Source organism: Telopea speciosissima, chromosome 11 (genome assembly GCF_018873765.1).
Source record: "Telopea speciosissima isolate NSW1024214 ecotype Mountain lineage chromosome 11, Tspe_v1, whole genome shotgun sequence".
NCBI classification, from domain to species: domain Eukaryota; kingdom Viridiplantae; phylum Streptophyta; class Magnoliopsida; order Proteales; family Proteaceae; genus Telopea; species Telopea speciosissima.
Genome location: NC_057926.1, coordinates 49,254,924 through 49,272,928, shown reverse-complemented (window position 1 = coordinate 49,272,928; position 18,005 = coordinate 49,254,924). Strand labels below are relative to the sequence as shown.

Here is an 18,005-nt window from a genome sequence, read left to right as displayed (position 1 = left end):
TGGGATACCTTGCTGATACAACCACTTAGCAATGTGATAATCAACTCTAGCTTTTTGTTCTGGTGTCCTAAAACGGTTCTCTATAGTAGTCTGAGTAGAACTACTATTATGCCTCTCATTGACTACTTGCTCAGGAGTCCGTCTAACATGAGCATCCATGGGACCCCTTACTTGAGGCTGAGTAACCTTTCTTTTCTTAGCAATTGTCCCAGAGCTAGGAGCCACCCTAGCAGCATCCAGAGTCTGGGATTGTCCTTCTAGTGTATCTTCCGATTGTATTTGCCCTCCAACTTCTACAAAGATTATCATCACCATCATCATCATCCAATACTTCGTAATTTGTTTCTTCTTTTTTTATTTAGAGCTGCCCTCATCACTTGAGAAATAGAATCATTCGTCTTGGTACACTTAATAACATCTCCATATCCACCCACCAAATGTTGCTTCAATCTTTTAATTCCACAACTCATTTCTTTGCCACAAAGGGTGCATTTAACAACATTCTTGTTTGTTAGATCCGCCAATACCCATACTTCCACCCAGGGTCATTTGATTTGGCCTTTCTTGCTGGTCTTCGCTGATCATATCCTGGAGTAGCTCCAAGATTTACAATATTTTCACCCCCACTACTAATTGGTGTAGAACCATCCATTAGTTGAGTGAAAGACACTAGTAGACTACAAAGGTAACAAAAAAAAAAAAACAATTAAACTGATTTTTAGCATATTAACATTAAGTGAACTAGGATGGAATACAAAAACATAAAATCCAAGTATGGTTTTTAGCAGATTAACATTAATGGATGGAGGGGAAAAAAACTGAAATTATGGAGTTGAATATGTGCTTGCTCTGTTGTGTGTGTGACATCGTGAGTCTCGTGGATCGAGACTGTGAGTGAAATCGGTGAATAGTGATGGACTACCGGCTGTAATAAGTAATAACTATTAAATCCTCCCCCATTGTCTCTCGACTCTCTCCCTGTCTCTGTGTGTGTAAGTGTAATCGTGTATGTGTGGGCCTGTGGGTCGTGTGCAAGGTAAGAAGAAGAAAAATCAAAAACAAACACCTTCTCTCATGGATGTGCAACCCCGCAAATCGCAAGGCAAGAAAAAGGAAAAAAACAAAAACAGAGATAGTTCGGCCTAATAAATCCTCCCCTTCTCGTCTCTCAACTCTCTCCCTGTCTCTGTGTGTGACACGTGTATGTGTGCACTGTGCAGGCAAGAAGAAGAAAAAAATGCAAGGCAAGAAGTCCCAAGGTCTCACATCGCAAGCTAGTTGCAAGGCAAGAAGAAGAAAAAAAAAGAAAAAAAAAACCGAGAGGACTATGGTTACAACACTGGCGGAATAAATCCCTCCCCCTCTCTCTCGACTATGTCCCTGTCTCTCGTGAATCTCTCGTGATGTACAAGCAAAGAAGAAAAAGAAAAATAAAAAAACCGAGAAGGCTATGGTTACAAGACTGATCGGAATGAATCCCTCCCCCTCTGTCTCTCGACTATGTCCCGTCTCCGTGACGTACAAGCAAAGAAGAAAAAGAAAAAGAAAATAAAAACCGAGAGGAGTCGAGAGTGAGGACTACTAACTGAAATAAATCCCCTGTCTCTCGACTCTCTCCCACACGTGTGTGTAAATGTGGTCTGTGCAAGGCAAGAGAAAAATAAAAATAAAAACGATACTACGGGTGTAGTAGTGATCGGAGGCCGGGAGGAGAAGAACAAGAAGAAGAAGTTAAGAAGAAGAAGAAGAGGTCTGCCTGGGAGGAGGAAGCAAGGCAAGAGAAAAATTACAAAAAAAAAGATACTACTGGCCGTAATCACTACCGGAGGCTGGGAGGAGAAGAACTGAAGAAAAAGAAGTTAAGAAGAAGAAGACGAGGTCTAGCGTCCCTGGGAGGAGGAAGAAGATCCAAATTTAAAAAAATTAAAAATTTACTTACTTGGAGAGTTGGAGTCCTGGAGATTGCCGGAGAACTGGAGAAGTTCGAACTTCGAACTTGTTCGAAGGCTGCCGAGACTCGAGAGTTGCAGGAAGCGAGGATTACCGTTGCCGCTTGCCGGAGTCACGATCCCTCTCCTCTCGATTTCCCTTTTGCGATTTCTAATTTTCTATTTCCCCATTAGGGTATAACCGTATAAGACTATAAGAGTATAAGTTATTATGTTTATTTAAGTTTTATGATAATGTGTATTGTAGGTGTAACTTGAAAAAGTTACACCTCCAATACACATTAACGAAAAAGCATCTAAGTTATTAAATCGTTTTTAAAAAAATATATATATATAAATCTGACTTTTATACATTAAATGTTTAAATATCGGTCGACATACCCATATATCGTGGTATGGCGTCCATGGCGACGCCATGGAAGCCATATCCCTCGATATTTATACATATACCATGGCGGATCTCGATATGCCCTTTCCCCCAGCGCCAGGACGCCATGACACGCCATGACAACTATGGTTAGCGTTCCTTTTCCATAAATTATTAAGAAAGAGCCTTAATAAGTGAAAGTTAGTAAAGTGGGTTGGATTACAAATTTTAAAAAAATTTACATTGATTTTACATCAATTTCATAGACAACCAAATGACTTAGCAAAATTAATTTCACTTGGCTTCCTTTGCAACCAAACGACTTAAAAGGGAAAAAAAATTCCCTTCACTTCCTTTCCCTTCCCTTCACTTCCCTTTCCCATTTCCCTTGCAACCAAACACGCCCGTAGGGTTGCAACCAGGCTGGGCTGGGGTTTTAAAATATGTAGTGTTGCAACTGGCCGAGACAGGTTTGGCTAGGTTTTTTAAAACCCCAACCCAACTTAGGTCCCCTTAAATTAGCTTAGGCCCAACCCAGCCCAACCCAGCCCAAGGTCGGCCTAAGATATTCCCCCAGGCCCAGCCAGCTATGTCGGGCTTAATGCAGCCCAGCCCTATCAAGCTCAGCCAGCCAAGCTCAACCCTCTATATTTATATATGTTTAATATGTAAGGGAAAATCATGTTGTAACTAAAGTTGGTAAAATTTTACCTCAAAAAAAAAAAAAAAAAAAAAACTAAAGTTGGTAAAAAGAAATTGTAACCTCACTTTTTGTCCTTTTAATATACCAAACACCCTTCATTTTTCAATGAGGGTAAAATCCTATCATTTCACATGTGTATTCGAAAAACATGCAAGACATTGAGAATGACATAATGAACTTTTTTTGGCTTTAGTTTTAAAAACTTTTGGGAATAAGACAAGGAGCAATCAACAAAGCTTACAACTTCTTCACAGTTCACCACTATGAAAAATTGATGTACACACTAGTTTTCTGTTTGGGTAATGAGAAAATTATTGATAATAGGAATGCGCAATAGCCATGACTTCATTTACAAAACAAATCATGAAGCTAGGAAGTGGAATTTGGCCAAAATGTCGTACACACTAATGACAAGGCCTTCCTGGTAAGGGTATGAACTGCACAATTTGCTCCCCTTGGGATAACGAAAAAGAGCAAATAGAAAAGGATGACGATAAATGCCTAATTTCTTTGACAAGTGGATCAACTCAAGGGCACAAAACGAGATCAGTTCTGCATTATCTGATTCCGCTTGGATTTGCAAATACCCCTCTTCCACCATTGCTTTAAGCATAGATCTTACTGCTAGATCTTCTCCCACAACAGCAGAATTAAAAAACTAATTTTTTTGAGACCGCTAACATTTGAGCACCATGATGAGCCTATACAATAAAACCAATACCACCACTAGTTTCACCCTTAGGAATAGATGCATCAGTGTTGATTTTGAAGATGCCAAACGACGGAGGCTGCCTAGTTAGCGCATCACAAATAAAAGTAGTAGCTGATCTTGAAATAGGAGATGATGATGTCATGGGAGTACTAGCGAGCTTCATTGAATTCATTTGTTGGTATATTTGGCATTGAAAATCATATCATTCCTTGCCTTCCAAATATACCAACAAATGAAGAAAGCCAAAGATAACGAGTCTTGCCCCATCGACTTGAAGGTTTTGAAGATTGAAACCATTCTTGCAACCATACATAGATTTTTGGATTCGTTGAGGATGGCACTACATGGGAAAGGCTTGAACCAAACCACATTAGTGTTGTATAACGGAAAATTACATGTTAGAGAATCTTATTTATCATCAGATCTCTCTAATTATATCTCAACTCTTTAATCCTGTCACTTGCCGCAAGCCTACATCCATATTCTCTCCACTACCACTACCTTTTCTCTCTCTGCCCCGCTTGCCACTGGAACCCAAGAAAATTTTTTCCTATCAGGTTCTTGCCTGGTCCAGTTATCTGGTTCCTCTTATGAGGGAGGAAATGTCAACTTAACCACACCTGGGCAGTGTGTTCGAATAGGGGGTTAGATCGTCATTTTCACCTTCTATAAGAGAAATCGGACAAACTGTACTGGACAGGAACTTGAGAGGATACACAGTTCAAGTCCTCCCCTTTTTCTCTCCTCCAATGTTTACTTTGCTGCTAAATTTGGTCAAGATCTTCAAGCTAACCCTAAGATTGTGGGCCCACTGCTAAGAGTAGAGGGACCCGATCCACTAACACGAATTCAATCCGGGTTTGACTACAATTTCGCAATTGGTTTTTGGGAGTGTGTCCAAGTCCAAGGAGGTCGAGGTCAAATCATAAAGATCAAATCACTAATGGCGAAGAAATTCAGCGGGGAGTGGGAAGACGCGAAGAGGTGTTGCCATTCTCCTCCCCAGACCCGTCCATACTTTACTCCTCGCAGTTAACATCAAATATCAAGAGAGTTAGTTGCAGCAGCGATCGAGGTACTCTCTCTGCAATTCTACAGTTGGGTTTCGTAGTTGCTTGAGTAACTGATCCGAGTCATTGCAATTCTGTGAGCTCTTTCGGATGTTGCTCCATGTAGTGGTGAAATCTCTCTCTCTCTCTCTCTCTTTCTTTCTCTGTTTATTGTTCGAACCTTATACTTGAAGTGCTGAATTCAAACTTAGTTCATAAGTGTGTTTTATTGTTCGAACTCTACTTCAAGTGCTGAATTCAAACTTAGTTCATAAGTGTTCTCGTGTGTTTTCTTAGGGTCAATATTTTCACGTGTAGGTTTTCAATTAATGGGCGTCGAGTCCGGTGGTTCTTCGCGTGTTTTCAAGAATTACTTGGGCTATTCGGGTTTCCATCAATAAGAATCCCTAATCTATGACACTGACTGAACTGGGATTGCTGCGTAATCGAGCCCGTCTAAGACAAAGATTCTGGTTCAGAGTGTACTATGGTGCTTCTTCACCATCGCTTTTGGAGGAAAACTCATTTGATTTAGCACCAAACCATGAAACTAAAATTACTGCTGAAAATTATGCTCGAGGAGACATTTTATTTGTCAGTGGAAAGTGTACCCTATTCCCCGTTGTAGTCAGAGTATTTCATTCATTGAATGTGAAGTTTGCAAGGGAAATAAGATTCTTAGAAGCTGTTGAGAAGTATGGATTTTCTCATTCTATCAATGCCTTCTGCATTATGGTTCATATCTTTTCATCAGCAGGAATGCACAAGGAAGTACGTGATCTTTTACGAGAGGTTGTATGCTACTGTAAGGAAGTGAACTGGAACACATTTGCATTGTGTCCCACTCTACTGGAGTTAGCGGGGGCAGAAAAGTCGGTTTCTGTCTTTGAAGTTCTTATGATGGTTTTTACAAGCTCATTAATGCTTGAACATGCTGTAGATGTGTTTGTGCAAGCTAAGAACATTGGACTTGAACCAAATGTCAAAGCATGCAATATCTTGCTCCAGTGTTTGGTGGAAAGAAACAAAATAGAATTTTTAAGAAGTTTATTTGAGGAAATGAAGAACTACGGTCCACGGCCTAATGTTTTCTCTTATACTATTTTGATGAATTTTTACTGTAAAGGAGATATTGGGCAGGCTGTCACAGATATTAGCCAAGCTACTGAAATATTAGAAGAAATGGAGAGGTGTGGGGTGTGCCCTACAGTTGTGACTTATGGTACATATATTCGTGGGCTCTGCAGGGTTGGGGATGCAGAATCCGGGCTGAAATTCCTTCGAATCTTGAGAGATAGAAACCAGCCCCTCAATAGTCAATGTTATAATGCTGTTATCCATGGCTTTTGCCACAAAAGTAGGTTAGATGATGCTGAGGGGGTCTTTGAAGAAATGAAGAGATGTGGAGTATCACCGGATGCTCACAGCTACAGCATTCTGATTCATGGGTTCTGTAAGAAGGGGAATGTTACGAAAGGCATCACTTTACTGGAGGAAATGGTTATCCATAAAATAAGGCCTTCCCTAGTTAGCTATAGTTCTCTTTTGGGTGGTCTTTGCTTGAATGGACAAATGGAAGATGCACTTAAATTGTTCCACAAACTTGAGGCTTTGGCTTGTAATCCTGATCAAATTGCTTATAACATCTTAATAGCAGGATGCTGTAAGCTTGGGGACTTCAATTATGTTCATAGACTTTGGATGGAGATGATCAGAAATAATTTCATCCCTGATGTTTACAACTATACTAGCTTGGTCCATGCTTATTGCATGATGGGATGCTTAGAGAAAGCCTTGGAACTTTTCAAACTTATGGTGGATGGAGGTGTACTGCCAAACACCGTTACATGCAGTGTTATTGTTGATGCATACTGCAAGAAAGGGCACATTGATGAAGCTTTCAGACTCTTGGATGAAATGCAAGAGCAGGGCATTATTCCCAACTTGTTTACATTTAATGCAATCATCAATGGACTGTGCAAGGAAAGGAAAGCAGAGAGGGCTTGGGAGCTATTCTCTTTGATGCTGAGTAGGGGTCTTGTTCCCGATGTTGTTATTTATAGTACCCTTATAGATGGTTTTGTCAAACAGTCAAATTTAAAGGAGGCTTGCAAGTTATATGCGAGGATGTCAAAAAGTGGGATTGCACCAAACAGAGTCACGTACACAAGCCTTGTTAGTGGACTGTGCAAGGTTAACAGGATCAGTGAAGCCTTGAATTTATTCAAGGAAATGAAAGCAAAGGATTTGATGCCAGATGGAATTTGTTACACAGCAATTATTTCTGGTTTTTGTAAAATTGGATACATGGGTAAGGCTTGTGTCCTTTTTAATGAAATGGTGCAAAATGGTCTTTTGCCTGATGTAGTCACTTATACTTGTCTGGTTGATGGGTACTGCAAATCAAGCCGGATGGACATTGCGCAGCAGTGGTTTAATGAGATGATAAAGCATAATGCCACTCCGAATGAGGTAACATATACTGCACTTATCACTGCATACTGCAGACTTGGTTTAAAGGATAAAGCTCATGCAACATATAATGAGATGAAGAAGGTGGGTATGTTGCCAGACGATGTTACCTATTTGGTACTTGGGTCGGATGGTGGTAGACTATGAAGGTTACACAGCCAAGGGAATGAAGCATAAACCAAGTGACTTTTTGACCTTACGGACCAATCTTGACAGGTTCCAGGCTCACTTCCAGGACCTTATATGGTTGCTATGGACTTATTGGACTATATAAAGCTTGAAGAGGCATATAATGAGTTGAGGATGAAGGGTCTGGTGAAGAACAATGTATACCTGTTCTTTCTTTTCAGACCAACTTCCATCGGGTAAATAATCCATCATACCCATCAAGTAAATGCCTTTTATTTCCTGCTCTTTCTGTGTCTGTTTAGATGCATGAAAAGGAATTAGAATTTGCTTGATAGGTACATGCAGGTAAGCTCTATCATCTTAAGCTTCGTATTGCATTCTGTTCTATAACCGATGACTGGAAATGGTGATGGTTACTGTACATAATTGTCATGGTGGCTAGGTGACCCAAGGCATTTGAAGGGCACCTAGGCGCCCTAGGTGTGCAGTTAATGATATGTAATATAGCAATAGTAATTTTATATAATTATGCTTATATGCACCATAAAAGCCATATAAATGTAATATGATGCTAGTAATGACCTAATATGAGAAAACCAACATATAATAGACAAAGCATAGAATATAATTGATGCAGATACACAGCCTTGGACTGACCCAAAGTCATTTGGGTATCCAGACGGAGTTGAACCGGGTCCAGTTTGATTTATAGTTCAGTAGGGTATTTTACTTTATGGTCTATTTTGTAATTGGGTCCATTAGGAGTTTTATTTATTTTATAATTTCTTTTACTGTTGTGGTAGAGTTAGAGTTAGGATTTTATTTCTAAAGTCCAAGATAAAGTCCAGTTCTATTTCAATTTTAGAGTTACATTAGGAGTCTTTTATTTTCATCTTTAAAATACCAGCTTGTAACTGAGAAAGACAGATTGAATATGGAATAGTTGAGTTTGGTTGAAGCCTGTGGGCTGATGCGTGCGTGTGCACTCTTCTTCCTTCCCCTCCCCTCTTTTCTTCTTCTTATGAGATTTCCTCTCCCCTGCAACTTCTTTCCTACTTGCCCTCCACCAATAATACAAGTATTTTCATAAAAAACGAAGCTACAAACATAAATCAATGTAAACTCGTGAAGTGTCAACAAGGCGTGCTGTCGCCTTGGACCCAAGAAAGAGCCTGGACGCCTAGGCGATGCCTTGACAACTATGCTGTATATACTGCACTATCGTAAGAGTATCGAAATGTTTGCATTTGTTAGTGATGATGGTTAATATATAAAGGCAGTTGTGTGTATTCTATGAAATGTTGAATGGAAAATTGTAATGATTACAGATTTCCAAAATGAAAATAAAAGAGTAAATTACTCTGACCTCCCCTGACCTTTCTGACAATTCAGCAAACCTCCCCTCCCGTGTTTCTGACAATTACTTAAACCTCCCCTACGTTTCAAACTTGGTTTCACTTAGCTCCAGTCCGTTAACGGTGTTAGTAAAAAACCTACCGTGACCAAAATGCCCTTACTTATAAAGGACCAACATCAACACACCCTTTCCCTTTCTTCTTCTTCCTGCAAACCCACCTGCTCCCAACCCTCTGCAACCCCATCCACGCAGGCCCTAGAATCAAGTTCAAAAACCCTAGAATCGATCAATCCAGAATGGCCGGAAACAGATCAGATTTTGGAAAATGTGGGCACAATAGTACCAGCAGCAGTATTTCCTACAGTTCCTGCCATTGGGTGCGTTAACTATTTCCCCCGTGCATCTGTTGACTGGTTGATTTTCAGAGAAAGTGTTAGGTGATGCAGGTTGACGGTCTTCATGCAGTGAATTAGTGGTGTCTCTTCTATAAGACGTACCTCTTCCAGACCAGTTTGGTTCTGGCTTTGTCCGGTTCTGCAACTCCTGCATCCACGTAGCTCTGGCTTCTACAATCTGCGTTAGCAAAGACGATTTCAGTCGTCAACTAGGAATTTCCAGACGATAAATACCTGAACACAGTATACCACAATGCATAGAAAGATTTACAGATTCTAATCAGCAAATGTATGATTAAAATCTACCTGTGTGTGCATTAAGAATCAAAGTAATTGGCGGATCTATATTGCTGAGTTCCAAAAGTAACCAGTGAACATAATTTTATTACGGGAAAAAAAAATCCAGCAATGGTTAATATTTTGTCAAATCTTGCAGATAGATGCAGAAAGAGAGCAGATAATGCAGCTGTTTGGGCCACTGACCTGTATTTCTGTAACTTCAGACTAAATTTGTTGAATCATTGATCCATTTTAAAGTGCATAAGTTTGTAAATTCATCTCTCTTATACATTTGCTTCAATTATTCTTACATTTTGGTGATCACCCAGTTTCCTTTTTTTTTTTTTTTTTTTTGGGGGGGGAGAATTAATACTGTAATTGAAGAATCAAAACAGTACCAAACAGAATATTTTCTCAGAGAAACAAAGTTCAGATTAAGGAGAAATTACATAAGACAAATCCAATGATCAGATGGATCTGAAATTCAGGTCGAGTTCTGTTCTTGGGGTTAAGAACACTAGCTGAAATAGTAAACGCACCCAACGGAGTGAGCTGTAGGAAATACTGCTGCTGGTACTACTGTGCCCACCTTTCCAAAATCTGATCTGTTTCCAGCCATTCTGGATTGATCGATTCTAGGGTTTTGGAACTTGATTCTAGGGCCGGTGTGGATGGGGTTGCAGAGGGGTGGGAGCAGGTGGAGGAGAGTAGGGGTTGCGGCCTGCGTGGATGGGGTTGCAGAGGGGCGGGAGCAGGTGGAGGAGAGTGGGGTTTGTGGCCTGCGTGGATGGGTTTGCAGGAGGAAGAAGAAGAAGGTATAATTGTCAAGTTTCATAGGTTTTTCAAATTTATCTGTTAACTAGCGTTAAAATACTAACGGACTGGGGCTAAGTGAAGCCAAGTTTGAAAAGTGGGAGAGGACTGAGTAATTGTCAGAAACGCAGGGGAGGTCAGAGTAATTTACTCAAAATAAAACTAATGGTTTGATGCAGGAGCATCTTTGTATGCCCTATGTATGGTCCAGATCTGTTCCTTTATGTGAGAAGTTTTGTTGTAACAAAGGGTTAGAAAGGTCTTTTTGTTTTTGTGTGTGTGAGGGAGGTGATAAGTGATAATTTTTAGTATTAAAATTAGTGGTCTTTAGGCAGTTGTGGGGGTCTCTTATTAGAGTCGACTAGGATGTTTTAGAAGTTTTTATAAATACGTAATGACCCCTCCCAGTGGGCGAGCCTTGGCGCAAAGGTTAAGTTGTGCTATGGCAACCTGTTGGTTGCGAGTTCAAAACTTGGAAACAGCCTCTTCTGCAAAGCAGGAGGTAAGGCTGCATACATTTGCCCCTCCCAGACACTGCAGTAGCGGGAGCCTCGTGCACTGGGTTGCTCTTTGCTAAAATGACCCCTCCCCCGAAAAAGGGTTAAGGGATAATATTGGATTTGTTGTCTGTTGCCAAAGTTGTTATAATGGCCTGGTTTGGATGTTAGCTTTTCTATCTCTTCCCCACTTGGTAAGGTTTCTTCCCCCTGTTTTTTTTTTTCTATATTTTTGCTGTCTTTCCCTTCCTATATTCATTGATATCAGATTATATATCTGAGGTCCTATTTTCACTTTTTTCCTCCCTATGGCAATTTTTCTCTCCCCTAGTCAACGAGCTCAACTGTCTCAAAATAGGGAAGTCATTAGTTGGAAAGTCAAGGATATTAGCCCTGTCAGTATCTGTTGGGAATCGTGGGATTAGAATATTAGCACCTTACATTAGGTTACATTAGGGTTTTACTTTATTTTCCCTTTTTACCCCTTTTGGGTTGTAACTACATTATAAATTAAGAGGACTTCTGTCATTAGTGACAAGTCACATTATCCTCAACTCTGATTCTGAACTTGGAATCAGAGCCCAAAACTTTAGAAAATCTTTTCCGTTTTTCGCATGGTAGACAAAACCTCCACCATGCACTCTTGAGTTTCTCACTACATCGTGCCTCCTCACCGTGCATTCCCACCACCGTTGCCTCTGCCGTCTTTGTCCGCCAGCCTTTTCCCGCTGCTGGCGCTTCAGCTGCCGCTGCCACTTTGACACGACCCCTGGTCACCTCTCGCTACTGCTGCTGTGACCCCTTGGTCGCCCTTGTGTCCGCTGCGACCCACCGCACGTCACTGCCACTGCTCGCTGCCGCCGCGACCATCGACGTGCCTCTTGCCACTGATGCTGCCTCCGCTTGCCACCGCAGCGACCCAGCAGGTCGCTGTGCCTCTTCCGTTGACCCTCTTGTTGCCGGCGGTGCCTCCACTCGCCACCTCCATGATCCAACAGGTCGCTGTGCCTCTTCCACTGGCCCCTTCAGCCGGTGCTGTCTCTCGCCTCCGCTGCTATCCCGCAGGTCACCAGCCTTTCCGCCGGTCTCTCTTGCGGTGCCGCCGCAACTCTCCTAGGTTGCCGCACCTTGATTTATGTACACCCTCGCATAAACCTTAAACAGTAACATATAAAGACTAAAGTACCCAAATCGTAGACAAGAAGTGATAAACAGCAACCATAACTAATAAACACTAATAATCCGCAACTTTAACACAGTATTCTTAACAGTATATTCCCTGTCTAATTTCCCACAATATCTGAGGTTCTCATATCTATAATATGTTTTTTTCTCATACTAACATGGAGTTTTAGCCTTTTGGGTTCCAGAAATATATTCTTATGGTTGACTATATATTCTTTTGTTGCCAGAAACTGTAGTCAATCCATCATATCAGGATTAGCTTGGTTATGCTCTAGTAGCCATTTTTAGTTCTGGTTTATAACCTGGTTGTGTAATAATGCAGGAAAGAATCCACCCCTAGAGTGTTGTCAAAATTTATTAAGTTGAAATTCGAATTAGTGAACCATTGCTTTTGGATATATTGAGTCATTTCAATTGAGATTTCTCAGCCTTGTTAAATTGATTTTTCAGCCTCATTAAATTAGAGATGAAAATTTTTTTGCATTGAAATTGATGTGTACTCTGGGATTGACTTGCAATTTGCATGTGAATAAACCTCTATTTGTTACTTGTTAATTCTTTATTCCCGGATTGGTCCTTTGTTATCTTAGTCCTTAGATGATTCAGAGTTATGTTATCCTGGTGTTGTTTTGAACTCTTTTCTGAGTGATTGTTTTGATTTAGTTTTTTAATTGCAGGTTATGCTATTGAGTTCTTAGTGTTGACTGTAGACTCTAGTTTGGTATCTGTTCTACCTTTTACAACTTGTTAAATGATCAAAATTGGGAGGTAGAGTTTTCTTTGATGTTCCTCATCTGTTCCAGTATATGTGTAATTACTCTCCAACATGATAATAGTTACTCTCATACAGGAACTCTCTCAGACATTATTAGAAGCTCCTTGGCTTGCCACATACCAAAAGCTCTCGTAATCAAGGTTAAATATTGCAGGATCGGTCCAAAAATTGTTCCTATTTTAATATGTGGTATGAGCTTTTAATTCTTTGGTTTTTATTTGTACAGACAGAATTATAAAGCTCAAAAGTGGGAGGTTTGAAGAGGTGCATGAAAATAAATATTTTAATTAGTGGTGGGTCCTATTAAAGATTACTTTAAAAATTATCTAATATTAGTAGTTGTAAGGATCTTGGGGTCCATTCCTGAGCTGTCAAAGTTTCGTTTTAAGTAGAGTCCTATTAAGTTTAGTTTCTGTTTTGGGGGTTCTAGTTGTTTAGCAAGATAAGAGTCCTAAAAGTAGTTTCTATGCTAATACTTATTTAGGAAACTAGATATTAGGAGGATTTATTTTTTTATTTTTTATTTTCGGATATTTAAATACATGTAATCACCCCTCCTGATGTAGTTACACGTAGGAGATTTGGGGTTATATTATAAATTTTGCAATATTTTTATATTAGGGGAGTTGCATACGGATCAGGATCGTCTCCAGGGAGGCTTGCGTCCAGGGTGCTGCCAGGGGGCATCCAGCGGCTGAGCTGTGCCGCACACATCTCGGTGCACACCTAGGGATGTGTGCAGCACAGCTCAATGGCTGGCAGCACCCTGGGTGTGCTGGGCTCCCTGGAGACGAGCTAAATTCGTTGCATACGCATGGGGATTTGGTAGTTGTTTAGTTACCTAATTGCTACAGTTTCTATTTTCAGATTAGGAGTCTTTGTTTCGTTTCTTTATCTATATATGCATGTACCCATCAATATTATAGAGATAGGAGTTTTTTGAATAAAAGGTTGTTATGGTTGCTCTCTTTGGACACCATTGTGCTGTTCCATCTTATACATCTCTCTGGTACTGCTTCTAATCTTTCAATCTCAGGTTTGATCTCCCCACAGCCCTTTCTCCTATTCCTCTTCATTGTTCTTTCCTCCTTTTCATTATTTCTTTGTTTGTTCATTACTATTCTTCTTTGCTACTTGAGTTACGTGGGTTGGAAGGAGTTGATACAACTCCTGGGCCTAAGTCCAATACACCTTGAGGGGAAGGATCTCCCACCCAAAAACGATCCAAACCCCTGATTCCTGGTTCTTACTAGTCTCCCTACTGTTGAATCTACCCAACGTGCCCTGTTTTGCAATTGTGTTGAACCAGACCCAGTCGAACCTCTCCAGTCCTATCTAAACGATAATTCCAGGTTTGAATCAGCCAATTAAGTCCGTGTGATCCCATTGGTTGAGTTACAGACCATTATGATTAGGATTTATAGGTTGCAGTTCAATTTCTCTGTCTAGAGTTCTACCGAGTGACTAGTGCAATCGAGATGTGGAAGAAGACACAAAGTTCACTTAATTGGAAGTAAAATCAGAAGTCCATATTTACCTTTCAGTCTTATAAGTTTTATTCTGTTTTACTCCGGAACATCCTATAATTCTTGAAAATCCCTTCCCTTCAATTTAATTACCCCTCTGTCCCAGAGTCCTTTATTCCTTCCAATAGGTTCTTAAACGGTCTCAGAATTTATGTGATTCCCCTCTCCCTCTGCTCCTTCAAATTTTAGTTATTTGTTATTTGTGGGAACATAGATATCATAATCAGGGTTATTGAACCTGGGATCGCATCGCCTCGCTTACGTATGAATGGAGTATAGAATATGGATTTGAATTGTGTAGCCAAGAAGGCTTCTTATTTTCTCTCTCGTCTCTTGCTTCTTCGCTGTCCATGGTACTGTTCATGTTATTGTTCGCAGTACTGTTCACTCTCCCTCTTCTCTGCAGATTGCACTTCTGTTCTCCCTGCTATTAATCTGCTTTCTTTCTTAGGCAGCAGTCCCTTCTTTTCTCCATCACAGGCTTCTGGAACATACAAACCAGCAAGCTTCTCAGCCCCTCTTGCCAGGAAAATAGCCTAGACCTGGGCCTTTGCTGCAGTCAATTGATTTGTTGATGCCCAATGTAGGATTAGGAATGGCTGGCTGCATTACAAAAGCAAATGACATCATTCATTTCATATCAAGGTGAGGCTCTTGGATTCCCCTCTCCCATGGATTCATTGATTTGGAATCTACCCCAAAGCCACATCATGCAATCCAAGCACAGCCTTGGGAGGTAAGCTGGGTATTTAAGGTCTGGATTTTGATTTTAGGCTCCAAGTTTTCTTGGGTTGTGTCACAGCATAATTGCATAGGGATGTCCTGGTTATCAGGCATTTCACTTTACAAACAATATGAAATGCCTGACATGAACACACACACACACACTGTGCAACTTTCCTTAAGATCCATTTGGTTGCAAGGGGAATTAAAGGGAAGTGAATTGGATTTTGCAAACCTAAAAAACTAATTCCCCTTGCACAGGGCCTTAAAGACTGGGTTCTGAAATTGCCTGATATGCACATTGCAAAATGTATTCTTGGTAAGGACAGAAGCCAACCTGAGATCAGTTGCCACAAGAGGCAAAAAGGGGCTGGGTTGGGCTACTTGCTCAAGCCTCCAGCCCCCCACCCTTTCCTATAATGGGCATAGTGAAAATGACGGGAAGTTCAATGTAGTAGAATCTCGATGTCTGCTCTCAGTTGCTTAAAATTGTCTTACTGATTGGCTTTTAGCTATATTTCTGCAGAGTATGCAACTACATGGGCCGTCCTCACTTCTCGGTCAAAACGGATATGTTCAGCTGTGGTGTATTAGTTTTGGAGAATATAGGAGGTGCAAGGGGAATAGCTTCTATAAAATGGACTGTGCTGAGGATCTTATAAGCTATCTAAGTAGAGGTATTGCACCCCTTTTCCTTCGTTCGTGTGGATTGTTGTTTATATATTAAAAGATTGCCAGGACATTAAAGTATCAGTCTTTTGACTTTTCTGTTAAATCTTAACAGTTGATTCATATGGATCAATTGTTGCAGGCCTGGTGACATTGGAATGGAGAAACTTACCTTATTGATCCAATTTTAAGAGAACTTCGTTCAATAAGTGAAGTGATTGGGTTCATTCATGTTGCACGCTATCGGGTGTTCAGGAGGATGATGTTGACAGTCCTACTATATCATTAGTATTTCTCAATTCTTGAATTGAACAGCTACTTGATTAACCTCGTGACCAGCCTCTTTCTCCAGGCAGAATGGACAAATAGTATATATGTATAAATGGGCAAGAGATCTCTATCTGATCATGTAGCGTCTGCATCAGCACGGGGGGCAATAAGAGCACGTACACCATTAGAAATTTAATTATATTGTCACATCATTTTGTGAAGGGCAAAAGTTTGTGGTTGTAAAATCTATTTGTAACCTACTTGGTTATATATATAAGACTCAATTGTCTTAGTCTCACGCTTCTCATTTCCTCCTTTTTAAGAATGTGTTGTATCTTCAAAAAACCATCAAGAATATTAGTTACTTAATTTTTATTATTAGTTGGATATCTATTTGGATCAGATAAAATTTTCCCTGAATTATTCAAATTCAAATCCAAATACCCCTAAACGGAAATAGAAAAATTCGATGCAAGCATAGCTAATTTCAGTAAATATAACATGAATCAGATAACATATATGTTTACTTGAAAGGAAATAACAACAAAAGGTATCAAAATCCAAATTAACTCATCCACTTAACTATCGAGATGCCACGGGGTAAAATCTTGGGTAGCAAGAAAAAGTTTTAGAGAAAATGAGATGAGATTAAATGGGACTGGGTGTAACCCAAATTGCAGGGGGAGACGGCCAATTGAGTCCTTGAGGATTGCATGGCAATGATTTAATCCTTTTATTTTCCATGTCGAACAGAGCAATATTACCCCCTCCGGCACTCTCCAAGTGAGTATTCCAGAGATCATCACTGAAATATGAGCAGTTCCCTCTACACCCAGGGAAATCATTGGTCGAGAAATAAGACGAAGGTCCCAAACCCAGAAAGAAAATCCAGTCACCTAAGCTCTTCACTTCAGACCACTCTGCATTTATAACCCCTGTGCTGTTCTTGCTCCAATTTAGCTTATAAACAGCAAACCCAGTTGTTATATAATGGTTAGCACTGTTGTCATCCAATCTCCACAAACCTACCAACTGAGTAACAATCAAAAACTCATCTTCAGACTCTACCAGATACAAATTATGATCAAGAGTGATTGAATCTGGTGGTCTCAATATCTGCTTAATCTTAATCTCAGGAGTAGAATTTCTATGATTACCAATGATATCCATTATAACAACTTCTCCATCTGTTCTCACAGCAACAATTTGATTCTTGTAGAATATAACATCTCTGAATAAAAATTTGATCTCTGCAGCTGGTTCTTCCACTATAGTCCATCTCTTGTCTCCACATTTGTAGAATAACAAACTTGAACAATATCTAAATATGGCTATTGCCATGAAATCAGAAGAAGAGGGATTTGATGATAACACAACTTTGTGTAGAGATAATAACCCTTGAGAACCATATTCGGATAAAGATGGAAGATCTATGTGGGCATTGGTGAAAGGATTGAAGAGGGCAAGGGAAGAAGTGTTATCTACTGTAACGAGCCAACCATGACATGATCCACAAAGAAACTTGCTATGGATCTCAAAAGGAATGTCGAGGTGATATGACTTGTTCTCAGAAAGGCTGTAGAATTTACAGTGTGTATCAGTTTCTGGATTGTAGGGTAGCATTAAAAGTGGGAACTGGTTAGGTAGGTGTTTGGGTGTCTTTGGTAGAGCAGATTGCCATGAAACGCAGACTGCTCGAACTCGAATATAATCGGCATAGAGAGTGAGACACTTGACAATCTTCTCTAACAATTCCCTTGGAAGCTCTGACCACTTTTGGGCTACTGTCATTCCTCTGTGCAGTAGAGGGAGAGATTGATTGTGTGTGTGACTATCTGTGAAGAACTTAAACCAGTGGGAGTCAGTCTATTACCAAATAGAAAAAAGAACGTGGGAGTTAATCATTACATTTTCAATCTATTAAAAAAATAAAAGTGGGAGTCAATCACTACAGTTTTATTTATTTAAGCAAATACAAATCATTCTGATCTTTTTTTTTTTTTTTTTTTTTGGGTCTAATCTTAATCAAGGAAAGGTCGGCAGTACACATGGCCTCTGCTGTGCGGCAAGATGTGCACTCCACCCCGCACTTTCAGTAGTATGGCAGAGGATTTTTATATGAGGAAAGGGTGTCT

General features: G+C 40.2%; 2 protein-coding genes across 2 annotated transcripts; one reads left to right on the top strand and one right to left on the bottom strand.

Annotated features, from left to right (window-relative positions):
- The first annotated feature begins 5,102 nt into the window (after positions 1–5,102).
- LOC122645649 (pentatricopeptide repeat-containing protein At1g63400-like) lies at positions 5,103–7,612 on the top strand. The gene has a single exon (XM_043838969.1). The coding sequence runs from the start codon at positions 5,195–5,197 to the stop codon at positions 7,397–7,399; it is 2,205 nt and encodes a 734-aa protein (XP_043694904.1). The 5' UTR covers positions 5,103–5,194; the 3' UTR covers positions 7,400–7,612.
- Positions 7,613–16,518: 8,906 nt separating this feature from the next.
- On the bottom strand, positions 16,519–17,664 carry LOC122645278 (putative F-box protein At1g65770). Its single transcript, XM_043838601.1, has one exon. It carries the CDS (start codon positions 17,659–17,661, stop codon positions 16,519–16,521), a length of 1,143 nt encoding a protein of 380 aa, XP_043694536.1. The 5' UTR covers positions 17,662–17,664.
- Between the last annotated feature and the right edge of the window lie 341 nt (positions 17,665–18,005).

Bases quoted from the DNA above. Each gene is read 5' to 3' on its own strand.
- LOC122645649 (XM_043838969.1), top strand. From the start codon at position 5,195: ATGACACTGACTGAACTGGGATTGCTGCGTAATCGAGCCCGTCTAAGA.
- LOC122645278 (XM_043838601.1), bottom strand. From the start codon at position 17,661: ATGACAGTAGCCCAAAAGTGGTCAGAGCTTCCAAGGGAATTGTTAGAG.